The sequence below is a fragment of the Tauraco erythrolophus genome, chromosome 14 (genome assembly GCF_009769465.1).
Source record: "Tauraco erythrolophus isolate bTauEry1 chromosome 14, bTauEry1.pri, whole genome shotgun sequence".
In the NCBI taxonomy this organism is placed as follows: Eukaryota; Metazoa; Chordata; class Aves; order Musophagiformes; family Musophagidae; genus Tauraco; species Tauraco erythrolophus.
The window spans coordinates 8,633,969-8,647,255 of record NC_141478.1 but is presented as its reverse complement, the minus strand read 5'-3'; the positions used below and the strand labels follow the sequence as shown (position 1 = coordinate 8,647,255).

Below are 13,287 nucleotides of genomic sequence, written 5' to 3'. Positions count from 1 at the left end.
ACCATGTTTTTTTCAGAAGTGTCTGGTCTGCAATCTCTTGTGGGTACTGTGACAGATAGTGCTCCCTAGGTTCAGAGAAGAAAGGTGCTGTAAGAAGCTGGATGGGAGCTGGGAGATATGCCTCATGCTGTATCCTGCTTCTCTGCAATGTTGTGGCTCTAGGAGCCAGGGCAGTGGCTCCCAGGACAGATTTGTGTCATCTCCTGATAAAAATCTCATGTTGTCATTGGCATCTCTACCACAGGCTACCAGCTCCTAATTTAGTCCACAAAGGTTAATGTACCTATCTCCCCTCCTTGATGAGTGTTCAATTCTTTGGGAACTTCTCGAAGAACTCAAGTTGGCTGAAATTTCTTGGCTATGTTTTATGCTTTGAAAAATAGGGTTTAGTGGGAAAATCTTTTCTGTGAGTTTCTGTTGAGTTTGCTTATTCCAGCAGAGAAAATGGAAAGGGGAAAATGTAGAAGCAGCAAGAGCTTTACGACTAGACTCTGTTTGCTTTAATAGGAAAAAAAAAAGTCTCCAAATGAAATATTTCTTCCTCTTTTTTTTTCCCCCTCTTGCTAGAAAAAGCCAAGGAAAGTTACTCTTCTGCTTGACTTGAAACAAAAATATTTTTTCAGGTTTTTTACCCCTGGTTTGGAAAGCTGTGTTGTCACCCGGGGGTTGTTTTACACTTCCCTTCCAAACCTCACCCGTACTTCAGTGTGAACGTTTCCACGTCCTTCCAGGAGCCCTTTGCCAGCAAAGCTGTGTAAACTCCAGTTAATATCGGGCTCAATTTCTTACATGGGCGAGTGAATTGAAAGCTGACGTTGTTCTCATGCTATGTAAACTGAGTGTCACCGAGAGCTTTAGACCTCACCATCTGGGGCCTTGGCTGTCTTCAGAGCTGAAGGAGCTTTACAGAATAGAGTGAAGCAGTCAAGTGCCTGGTGGCAGGGGAATGGTGCGGCTGTCTTGGGCAAGAGTTGGCTGTAGGACAGTTATAACCTCCATGTTCAGTTCAGATGCTATTAGCTTTCATGAGTGGCTCAGCAGGCTGTTGAGGAGTCCCAGAGGAGGTCTCTAACTCCCTGCCCCGAGGTGAACTGTGCTTCCTAGGAGCTGGTCCTTGTCCTTCTAGGACTTTCTCCCTGTGCAGAATCTACTTCTCTGCCCTCCACCTCCACCCTGCTGAGCTCGTGTGTCTGTTGAGCTTTACTCACCTGCTGAAAGCAGAGTCATTTAACCACCATTCAGAAGTCTTCCTACAGGGTGCTGCTAATTGTTCTCTGTTTTGGCAGTAGCATTCCTCTCCTCCTGTTTCAGCCCTGTGCAGTTACGCCTGTGCTCTCCATCCTGACCTCCAGAATCTCCTGCTGGCACATGTGCAGCATTTTCCAGTTAGTTGCCCATACAGGACAAAATATTAAATGTTTTAGTTTCCTGGGCTTTTTGAGGTGGCGGAGTGTATCTGAGGCAGGTTGGGAACGAGACCGCTCTCCCTTTGCTATGCTGCTAACTATGTTGCTTCTCTCTTTGTCCTTTCCACAGAGAGCACGGACAACTTTGTCTCAAGTAAGTGTCTCCATGACCTTTGCACACTGTGGGTGTTTTGCTTTTGGGTTCCCCCTGTCTCTCTGTGACTTATGTGCTCCTGGAGGAAAAATCGTGAAGCCAAAAGCAAGTTGGCGGAGGCTGCACAAAGCTTAGGCGTCCCCATGCATGAGTGAGATGGTGGGGGGCTTTTGATCAGGTGGGCGATATCTAGAACCCAGGAGATACTTATTCCCCTCTAGTGACATCCTGAATGGAAATGACAGTCTTTGAGGTCTTAAATGACAGGGCTGGGGAAAAATACCACTGAAACTCTGACCAGTTGGTTGTGTTGTAGTGGAACGAGTCTTAACTAGATGTAGTCTGGCTGATGTCCGAAGCAGTTGTGTGTCATGACCCATTTACAACATGGTCTCTAGTGTAGACTGGGGTCGGAAGCAAGACTCAGCTTCTGTAGTGTTTCGTCAACAGATTCTTCCCCCCCTAAAAAATATCAAAGTAACTTGTTTCTTTGGATCAAGTTCTGCTGGAGTCAGCCTCGTGTTTTAACCCTACTTAGCCCAGTAGATTTCTGAAAACTCAGTGCTGGAGGCCACCTACCCTAGGATACCAGGCATCCGAATGTTTTTCATCTGTAAGGTTGAAGTGACATCAGCATTGTCTTGGTCTGTGTTTCTCTGTTGATGTGCACAGGGAACTCTCTGATGGTTGATTTTGATACCTTCTGAAATAAAGTTGCAGCCTCTGTTAGGAATGAACTGGGTCTCGATAGGTCAGGGACTGCCATTGGGGATGTGCTGGTGCCTTGGGAGTCCCATGGGACCCATGTTGAATCTTCTGTCTTTTGGTGTTTTGGTTTCAGTCGGTGACTATGAAGTGAGTCCCACCCCACCGATCACTGTGACCCACAAACCGGAGGAGGACACTTTTGGGGTGAGTCCTGTCCTCTTCTCTGCAGAGCTGTTTTACATGCGCTTCTTGTTACTGATGACTCAGTATTTACATTCCTGTGCTGTTTGAGATGTTGGTAAGGAAAATCTCTTCCTTTATGACTCAAGACAACAATTAGAAGGATTTTGTGGCTGTGTCAGGCAAGTAAAATACTGACATGAACCATCTGATCCTCTTGGGTCTGCAGTGTGGAACTGGGGAGCTTTTTGAAAATAAGGCATCCTGTGAAGTTGCTGTTGGCAGGGTCAGAAATTCTCACTCTGAAAAAGTAGCACCCAGAGAACAAACAAACAGGCAATTGTGTTTCATACAATTACTGAGCTGTTAAGTTTAGCCCTGTGAAGGACTCAGATTTAGCTTGGTTCAGTTGTGTCAATGCCAGTTTGCCCCCTCTCCTGCTCTGCAGGGCATGCCAAAAATGCAAAGGAAAGAAAGCCCAGGGCTTATTGGATCTCAACATTGGCTTTCTTCGGCAGAATCCAGGTAGAAAAAGAAAACAAATTAGTGTCTAGGTATTGGGAAAAAATTAACATGTTACACAATTGCTCTAATTCTATGAAAGTTTTAAGATCTTGAAACCCACAAGGTGTTAACAGAATGAACAAAACTCAATCCACATTGGTTTCAGTTCTCATCCAACTGAAAATCTTGTATAACTGAAGTGAAAGCTTTAAACAGTGAGACTGGAGTAATAATGTGCACTGATTATTAAATATAAAGCACAGAAAACAAGCTGGGGGATGAAAGTAGAGCATGGTAAAATAAAAAATTTAAAAATATTGTAGCTAACGTATCAAGGGCAGGGGAAAGGATTGCAAAATGAAATTACTTTTTCTTGGTTAAATGATGTATTTTGTATTATAGCAGAATACAGTTTTGTAAAAGGAAGCAAAATCTAAATGCATCACAAGACTCAGTACAGGAGAACAATTGGACAAATGCCAAAGAAATTGTTGTTTACATCAATGCAATAAAAGTATCTTGAGCAAAGACTTGAAGGAATAAATATTCATAAATATTAAAATAAGCCTGGGATTGTAAACCCTTTAGGGCAAGGAGATTTTCTTTCCTCTACTTGTACATTGACACAGTGGAACTACAGTTCCAGTGAAGGGCTTTGGACACTGTTATAGTATAAATATTTACTACTAAAAATTACAATAAATAGGGAATGATTAGAGGCTTTAGGAAAACCAAATGTTTTTTTGAGGAAAAAAATAAAGCAGTTCTACTTAATTTCTTCTGTTTTCTTTTTGTGGCGTGTTATTTTCCCTCGTTCTTTGTCCTGAGGGATGTTTGGATGGAGACAGCGTTGCTTTTCTAAACAATTTTCTGCTGCTCCTGTGTGTTCCCAGCTCAGGTCAGTATAGCTTTAGTGTTGTGGTGTTGTGGCACAGTGGTGATGCCACAAATGAAGGCTCATGTTGTCATGCTGTGAAGAGAGAGCCCTGACACTGAAGCAAAGGTCCTCCTTCCCTGCAGATATATGGAATGAGAGGCTGGGGAGAACTGATGCCGGAACGGCATTGCTGATAGGGAGATCCCAAAGCTCCCAGTCCTGCAAACAGCCTGTGGTGCTTCCAAGCTGTGCCAGAGCCCTTTTGCTTTCGCTTGTATTTTCCTCCAGAGCTGATATCCACAGGGCTGCAGCAGATGGTATAAGCCTACAGAAAGGTTAACTGGGCAAGGAGATGTTGTATTTCCAATCTAGACTCTCGAATTCCTCTGTCTTGACGCCAAGGCTTTTTTCCTTTCAGGTTTCCATAGCGGTTGGGCTGGCAGCTTTTGCTTGTGTCCTCCTGGTCGTCCTCTTTATTATGATCAACAAGTATGGTCGGCGGTCCAAGTTTGGGATGAAAGGTACGTGCAGTCACTTTCCTCTAGCAGGAGGCACCTCCCAGGATTGCTTGAGTCTTATAGCACACGTGGAAAGGTGTTGTGGTTTTCTTCCTACATCGTCAGTGTTGGTGCAAAGCCTTCTAAAGAGAATGTCGTCCAACCCACTTCTGTTTGTTGAGAGAGATATACAGGCTGGTGGTTCTCACCTATATGGTGGGCAGAAGTACACATGTGTTTTATTGGTACATAACTGAATCTACAGGTTGCCCAGAAGAGCTTTAAGCCTGCTCCCTCCAGCCATGCATTGAGGGAGTTGTTCTCAGGAGAGCATGTTCTCGGATGAAATCATTTTTGTGGACCTGATGATGCATGGATGTCCCTTTGCATAGCACTGGGTGCAGAGCACAAGGTGTGAAGGGGGAGCAGAAGGATGTGAAATTGGTTTGGATTCTATTGGAAAGGCAGGTGCACCCATTCTGTGCCTGTCTGTGAATGGGGACTGAGATGCTATGAGTTTGTAAGGTCCATGCTGGAAAAACAAGTCCTGACCTGTCTTTCAGCGATGTGGAAAGTCTCTTTCTGCTGCCTCTCCCATGGAAAGCTTCCTCCTCTGCATCAGAAGTAACCAATTCAGGAACTATTTCAAGTGTCCTTGGTAGTGACTGGAAAGCAAGAAGGCATGTGATGTTTGCCAGGCAGAACTGGTCCTTCTGTCCTACCAACACCAGTGCTGTGATGTGATGGAGCTAATGCCAGAAAAAAGTAGATGACTCTGTGCCATCTGCTTTTTGTGACTCTGCTGGTATCTCCAGTTGGGCAGCGTTGGTGGTGCCCAGTGGAGGGTGGAGGAAGAGCCTTCACATGGCAAAGTAGTTCCCAGCCTAATTGGTGTCTCATGCATACATCGTTTGAAGCCAAGCTTTGACAAATATGAGCTTCTTCCAAGGCTCCCGAGTCACAGCCTATTTCCTGGCCTTGCTGGAGTCTGCGTTGCAGGACAGGTTAATAGGTTTGGGAATGTTTATTGTGCTTGCACAGGGTATTGTTTGCTTTACAGAGATGTTTCCTGAGTGGGTCCAGATGGGATTCTGGCTGGAGTTTTCCCTATGCATCCTATGGAAATGGAAGTCAGGACATTTAATTAAATAGCAAATCTTCTACACCGACTTAACAATATTTAGTCCATATGTCCAATGATAAGAACCATCTGGTAGGGTGTACTGACTGGTGGGTGGAGTAGGGGAATGGAAGACATGGTTCCTGGGATCAATTCCCAGCTCTTCTACTGACTCACTTAGTGTCCGTAGGCAATTAGCTGTCTTAACCTCTGTCTCTGCTTTAATTTCCCCATCTGTAAAATTGGGATGATGTTATGTGCTTTCTGAAGGGATTTGTCAGAACACTTTGGAAGTGCTTGGGCATTTGCCACTGATGGGGCTGAGAGATACAAATATAAAGAGGAAAAGTAACTTCTGACCCTAATGGAAAAATCAAAGAAGAGTGAACCTTGTGTGAATAACTAGTCTTGGTGAAGAGATGTGTATAAGTGTTTGGAGGTGTAAGGATATGTTTGGATACGTTTGTGTTTGGATAAGTGTGTTAGTGGATATTCAGCATTCCCGGAAACTGGAGGAGAGCTGTGATGGGCCCTTGTGTGTGCAGTTTTGGGGAGGCAAAAGCGTTCAGCCAGAAAAGCCTGCTTTCCTCCTCATCGTGCTGTATTTCTTCCAATTCTGATATGAAACCACAACCCCGCAAAGTTTCTAAAAAGTTTTATTGATGACATTGCTTGGAGAGATGGAGTTGACAGAAATTAAATACGTCTTTAAAACCTGGGAGGTAGCTCTTTAATGAGTTGCGAGTGTCATAGGCACCACCATGGGCAGCTTACATACAGCCCAAGCTCTGCTCCTTCTTTGAGGCTGCAGATCCTCCTGCCCTGTGGACAGTCTCCCTGGGATGTGGACATACTCACTCTGAGCATCCTGCTTTCCTCTAGTGTCTCTTCTGTCTACACGTTTTTCTTTAGCCATGATACTGTTGTCAACTGCCATGACACCAGGCTTTATGTCTTTAGCCTATATCCCCTGTCTTTGTGCCAGGCTTGCTACCAAACCTCTCCATTTCACCCACCATACAAAGGCAACTCTTCCATTCACGTCCAGTGGCTGGGCTGCTTGGTGGTACCCTGGCTGTGGCCTGCCCTGCCAGCTGTAGCTGTTTCATTTCTCACCCTCACAAGAAATGTCGCAGTCCCCCTCCATGCTTTCCAAAATGCAGTTTCTAAACTTTTCTTCCTTGCTGCTCCACAGATCCATGAGCCCAGAGCCTTACTCTCTCCTTCGGTTGCTTTAGGGTCTCAGCTGAGCTGTTGCAGATGGCCCCAAGCTGTCAATGGTACCTTGAAGCTTGTGTTTGTGCTGTCTCTCCCCTCAATGTCTTCTCTTGCACTCCACTAATGGGCTGCTGTTCCTTTCCTTCTCTCTGGAGGCTTTCTGTTCATGGGCTGATGTCCTTGTCCAGATCATCAAATCACTTTACTGAGTGGTCCTGAACTGCTCTTCTAGGTGCTCATGTACAGGTCCTACCTTATTCTCACACCCTGCATGGGACAGTGCAGCTGGCAACCACCTTCCAAATCTCCTTTAGCTGATGCTTTCCTCTGGGTGCTTCATTACCAGTTAATTCTTGGGCAGGAGCCATCCTGTGCAGCACTCTTCATGTTGTCATTTACCAAGAAAAAAAAATCCAAACCCTGAGTCTTTTTGGGAAAGCTGTTCATTGCCAGCTGATATGTTGCCACTTGTTGTTGAAATCCCAGCTTGGCAAGCCTGCAGGAGCAGGTTTTTCCTGTTGTTTTTGTCACGGACGCAGAACATTGTGTGCTCATGTTGGACACGTTAGCCAAAGCGCCTCCTGAGTCTCTCTGAGCACATCTTTTTCCTTCTACGTCTCCTAGCGTTAAGCAGATGGTTTATCTCCTGGAGAGACATGGACTTGGACTGACTAGGTTGGATGTCACGTTGGGCTGGAAAGTCCCCCTGGACCAGCCTGCTGGATTGCCCACCAGTCTTAAAAGCAGATTAATGGACTGCCAAGTGTCCAACATCCCAGCTGCCTTTACTGAAAAGAAAGTTGCTGCATCTCAGGGTGCATATACTGGGGAAGGGCTACAAGAAAATGGTGTGTCCATGTTTGTCCTCTCTGGCTGGTAGCACACCCTCAGAGCATCGCATGAGAGTCCTGACAGAGCCACCGCTCTGGTTACAACCTGGCTACTGGTACAGCCAGCAGCCAAGCGGTGGAAAAGCCCGCACTGCCAAACGCACCGTCAACGGGCGGGAATGGTGGCATCAACAAAAGGTCCTTGTGAAGGGGGCTCCAACATGCTCTGCTCCTGGCTCCTTGGCATCCCTTGGCTGAGCTTGCAGAAGCTGGCTCCGTGTCTTCTGCCTCACCTTTGCCTGCTCTCTCTGGAGAGGGCGTTCATTAACACGAGATGGCGGAGGTCACATCCCTGTTCTGGTTGCCTGTTGACTTTGGCTCCTGTAGCTGTGGGCGGGAATAGGAGTGGGCTGAAGTAGCTGAGAAGGGCTGGAGCATCACTGGAGCTGGGGTGGTGGAGAGGGCAGGAAAGAGGCAAACAAAGTGCCTTTTTGTGAAATGTGGTGTTACATGGGCAACACGGAGGCAGCGGAGGGGAAACTGCCGGGAAAAGCGGATGTAAAAACTGAGAAGTGTTGAAGTCTCAGACATGGGCTGCAACCGTTCACTAAAGGGTAATGTATCTAGAGGGTGAGCTGAAATGCTTTCTAAAGCTTTTTATAAATGTGGGAAGAAGAATGGTATCAAACAGAGCAAGGAATTGGGAGTCAGGACACTTTGGGGTATTGCTGTGTCCCAGGGGAGTGGGTTTTGGAGGCAGGATAGACCGCATGGGTAAGGAGTCTGGCATCCCACGCTCAGTCGTTGCTTGCTCTGGTTCTGGAATCAGTGTCTCGTGTTCGCTGACCACCCACCAAAGGTGGAGAGTGTTACACCTCGCCTCTGGGGTCAGGATCATCACCGCAAGCCTCGTAAACCCGTGTCTTCTGATCAAAGTTTAATCCCATCTGATGACGGGAAATGAAATTTCATAATATAATAAAAAAGTGACACACAAGTCCCAACACTAACAAAAATGAAATTTCACAGAAAGATAATAACGGCACAGAAAAGTCCTGGGACTAACAAAATGTTCGGATGGCACAGTGATGGAAGCGTGTAAACACTTAGTTTGATGGACGGAAATATATGGTCCTTTTGCTTGTTTTTTGTTATATTTACAGGTGTCTAGGGATAAAGAACTTGTGCTTATGTGTATTTGTGTGACGTAGTCCTGGTGCTGCACAGCTTAAAAAAAAATATTTTTTTTTAAAAATTCAGTTTACAGAGATACGGAGAGAAAGATGGTAGAGAAAATCCGGAGACAAGAGCACTTGTTGTTTCTCTGAGATGAACTGTCTTCCAGGCTCTGAGATTAAAAACTACTTGCATTCTCCAAATGAGGTTTTCTTCCTCGGGTAGAGACAATGCTAATGGTTCAGACTTGGTTACAGTTGGCAAAAAGTCGATTGCTTTTTAATCTGATTTCCTAAAGAAATAAGGCGTGTGATCACACTGCCTCTCTGCGTGCGAGCGTGTGGGCGCAGCTCTGCCCGCCTGCTTTTCCCCTTTCTCTGCTGCAATTTTGGATCTGCTGGTCAGTTCCATCCGGGGGAGAGGAGGGAAGGACTTAGAGATGCCTGTACAGGTATCATGGAAATAAGAAGGCTAAATAGAGGATGAAAACTCGAGTGATGGCCCACTGATGGAAATGCCTTGAGGCTTTCTGGGTGTTGGAGAATCCATATGGAAGCTTGGCTTTTCTAGGACAGAAAAACAAAACACAGGGGACCAGGCTTTCGCGGGGTCTGCTGTGGCGGATGGTGTGTACATCTGTACACAGGCACACACATATTTTTCTTTCTGAACAGGCAGAAACAAGGAGGAGGAGGTGGGGGAGAAACGAAAGAACAGTAAATAAACACTGTCCATGTTTTCTGTAATGTTTGAGGACTCACATCGCTATCAGTTCATTTGGTATTTGTTCTAATAGCCCTGATCAAAGTGCTGGCACTGCTGATGTGCCTGTGGATGTCAGAAGTACTTGCAGAGCTGTTTCATTGTAATTTAGCATTAGTTAATAGGTATTTAAAGTAAAGTGGTTGCCTATTTGATTATGATTGGGGGTTATTAACATTTTTTTCCATAAACAGATGGTAACTGTCCGCTGAGTCGATTGCAGAACAATTCCAGAGTTCTGATTCAAGAGGATCAGCTCCTGCAAAGATATCTCGGGTGCCTGGCTTTTTGCTTTTGTTGATTTGGATTTTTTTTGTTTGTTTCTTTATTTTTATTTTTTTTTGCTCTTCTCCTTCATCGTGCAATTATTGCTGCAGCTTTAAAGGGGAAAAAAACTAATATACAAGAGCCATGACCTACCTTTCAGATGAGGCTTAATTCTGACTCATGTTGCCTTGGCCAAGGCTGGCTATAATCATGCACTAGGTCTTTTTCCCTGATTATTTGTTTGCAGCTGTATGGGAATGAACAAACACTCTGCAGCTTGGAGAACCTGCACCTCAAGGGTTAGTTGCTTAGACAAAGTCTGTGATCAGGGCCCTTTCATTTTGTCCTCCTGGGAGCTCTCCATAGAGCAGGAGCAGGAAGAAAGAGAGAGCAAAGTACTATCAGCCAGCTTGGCATGGCTACGGGAGGGAAACAGCCATACATTAAAACCCACGGCTAACCACAGTGGCTCAGGGATGTATGGTGAGCCGTGCTAACAAACTGGAAAGGGGAACCAATTGCTTTCTTTGAGCCAAGTGTGCAATGTGCAGAGTCCAGTGGTGCCGAGGGGCTGAGCCCCCTGAAATGCACGGGCAGGGCGACCGTGTGGGGCTGTTGGAGGTTGGGGCTTTTCCTTGTTGGTATCCCCTGGTTGTTTGAAAAGCCCCTTGATGTACTTCTTGCACTCGATATTGCTGGGTTTTATTTGCCTGGGAAGTGGATTGAAAGGGCATATGGTTTCACTGGGGCTTCTTTCTATAAACGCCTGTTTATACTCTGTTGAAGTGCAAGCTGTGCTATTTATTTATTTATTTAGTGCCTTCAAGGTCATAAAGCGTAAAGCTCTTCAAACTGATAAGTACCTCACCCTCCGCTAAGCCGTGCAGTCAGTAACTGGTGCGGTGGCAGAAGCTGCTGTGCAGCCCTGGCCTCCTTGGCAAACCTTGGAGAAATCCCACCTCTGCCCTGGGGTGCTGTGACAAGGCACCCACTTCTGCTTCTCCTCTCTGCAAGGTGGATCTGCTCTTGTGCCGGTGGTTAACGCTCGCACCCCTTGTCCTTCGGTCCCAGGTGGTGGTGTAGGCTTTGACAGCTGGGGTGAGCAGCCACCCTTGGCTGGAGAGATTCATCCAGGGCAGCTGGAGAGATGCTTCAAATGACCCTGAAGGAGAAATGTTTAGCAGAAGATCAGGATTTATTTAGATCTAGAAATAAAACATTTTCCCGCTCCCAGAAGTATTAATAGGTTATATATAAAGGAAACGTAAAGTGCACTGACCAGGCATTATCTATTTCAGTTGCTTCCACGAAACCTAAGTGTCTATTTTAGGTGACCACTAAAAGCAGTTTAAAAAAAGTCAGATCAGTAGTTTTCAGGTGACCTGAGAAGCCTCAGATCTCCTTCACATAGTGTTCCTGCAGGCTCTTCCTCCCCGTGCGTGACCCTCCTCACTCAGGGGTGCACACGTTTGCTCTGATCACCAGCTGGGTGCTGGACCCTTGGGCACTGCTGGCCCTGAACGAGCCCCTTGGCACCATCGATGTTTGCCCGGGGCAGCTCTGTAATTTTTTTTGAAGCCATCCCCATTCCAGGCTCAGTGCATCGCCCTTTCACTAGCAAAGAATTGACAAAGGACAGTGCTGGGAGTCCTGCTGTGTGTGGTACCATGCTGGCTTCTGTCTTTGTGTGCGTGGTGGGCACAACCTTGAGGAGGAGAGTCACCCTGATTCCTCATCCAGCCACTTGCATACATCCACATAGCGGGATAGGCTATTTTTTATTTTAACTAGTGTAACTAATGCGATGAAGAGAGATCATCTCCACAAGCTTTGCATCCTGCGCACTCTCTTGTGCCTCTCTGAAGGCAGCCAACAACCAGACAACTGAGTGTCAACTTTGATGTGGCTTTAATAAGGTGCAGGGCAGTGTGGGATGAAGCAAAGGGCTTTAATTAATATTTTAATTGTAGTTTGTCTGTACTGCAGTTGTCCAATTATTCTTTGAAAAAGATTTTGCTACTGTTAATGCTGATAAATGGTCCTCTGGGAGGATGCCTCTGGTGAGTTCATCACCTCTTCCTCCTCATGACTTGCTGTAGGATTGTTGTTTGTTTACGCAGTGTTTAGCCAGGGATGCCGGGATCTCGCGCTCTGTCCTTAAACCCTGGAGCAGGAGAGCTTGGCTCTTGGTCAAGGGATGGGGAACTGTGATTTAAACAGCAGGAATGACAAGAAAAGTGTTTGGGAGCTGTGATAGCAAACATAGAAAAGGAAGTGAGTGGTGGTGCTGCTTGGTCTTGAACCTGGGCTGAAAGTGTTTGAAGGAGCGCCTGGAAATTTGGAGACAGCGAAATAAGGGAATGGAGAGTGGCTGTCATTTGGGTTGTTCAGACTTCAACTGGTGAAAGCACTGAGGAAGCAAGCTGTAGAGCGCACTGGAGTGTCTGATGGTCTAATGGGCTTGTTCCATCTCCAACTTCTATTTCTTTTTGTGCAATAACGAGCCTGCCTGTGTCCTGGGCAGCCCCAAGAAACTCTGTCATCAACATCAGTGTTTAGCATCTGTTGATGAAGGCGTGAGCGATGCAGAACCCCATGTGATGCTTAGGCATCTCATTTCGATCTACAACTATGCTATTAAAAATCAATGGACCAGAAGATAGTGTCGGTACACAAGGCAGCTGCTTTGGTCGTATTTTGTGCACAGGAGGAATAAATCACATTCGGATTCTCGTATTTTGTGTCTGAGGGGCAGGGTTATGATCCAGTTTCTATTTGGGACAATGGTCTTCAGTTGGTGCCATGGCCCTGGAAAATGAAGGAGGATAGAGAATGAGATGCTCTGTCATCCCAAATCTGTCTTGTGGTTCGAGAAGGGGACCCAGGAGGTCTCATTGCTGCATAAACTGGCCACAGGTCCCCTTTGGGCTCTAGGTATGAGGTGCTGCTGCCATCAGTACAGCAAGTGGACCGGGTCTGTGTTGGGAATGATGCTCAGTGCACCTATGAAAACTCACCCCAGCCCAGTCATCAGCCTGCAATGTGCTCTGCTCCACACTTAAGGCCATATTGCAGGATCTCCCCTCTGCTCTCCAGCTTACAAGGTAAGAAGAGCATGGAGCTGGCGCTCACAATCATCTTCTGTGTCTCACAACCTCTTTGCTCTTGGTATCTGCCAGAACATCCTAGCACAGAAGAATTTTCCTTGTTGTTTTACTTCACCTCGGCCCAGTGTCTGCAAGAGTTACCAGCATCATCTGGAAGGGGCTGTTTCACATAGGGACACTTACGCTGCAGCCCAGCATCCTTCGCATCCTGATGTTGAGGTGGTTTTGTGTCTCTACTGGATGCCCTCTCATCTTGCTGAATGACCTCGCTTTGTGACCAGTGAGGGTTTTTATCCACAGAAAAGGCAATAGCCATTTTTGGTCAGAGCCACATCAGGAAGCACAGTCTCTGGCAAAGTGGTTTTGCCACTGGTGCCACTCAAGCCAAAGCGGTGCAGCAGCTTCAAAAACTGCAGAGGGTGAAAACCCATCCAATTATGACAGAGAAAATGGATGGATCTGCCTGGATTTTGCATTAAAA

General features: G+C 46.2%; 1 protein-coding gene across 6 annotated transcripts in view; it reads left to right on the top strand.

Moving 5' to 3' along the window:
* Positions 1–13,287, top strand: part of NTRK3 (neurotrophic receptor tyrosine kinase 3) — a 209,968-nt gene that overhangs the window by 67,112 nt on the left and 129,569 nt on the right. For 5 of the 6 annotated variants that reach the window (XM_086619990.1, XM_086619988.1, XM_086619986.1 and 2 more), the window contains 3 exons: positions 1,537–1,560; positions 2,402–2,472; positions 4,248–4,350. In XM_086619990.1, coding sequence (XP_086476116.1) covers positions 1,537–1,560; positions 2,402–2,472; positions 4,248–4,350 — 198 coding nt within the window. The remainder of the gene's footprint in view (positions 1–1,536; positions 1,561–2,401; positions 2,473–4,247; positions 4,351–13,287) is intronic. The other variant, XM_086619989.1, reaches the window with a different exon arrangement.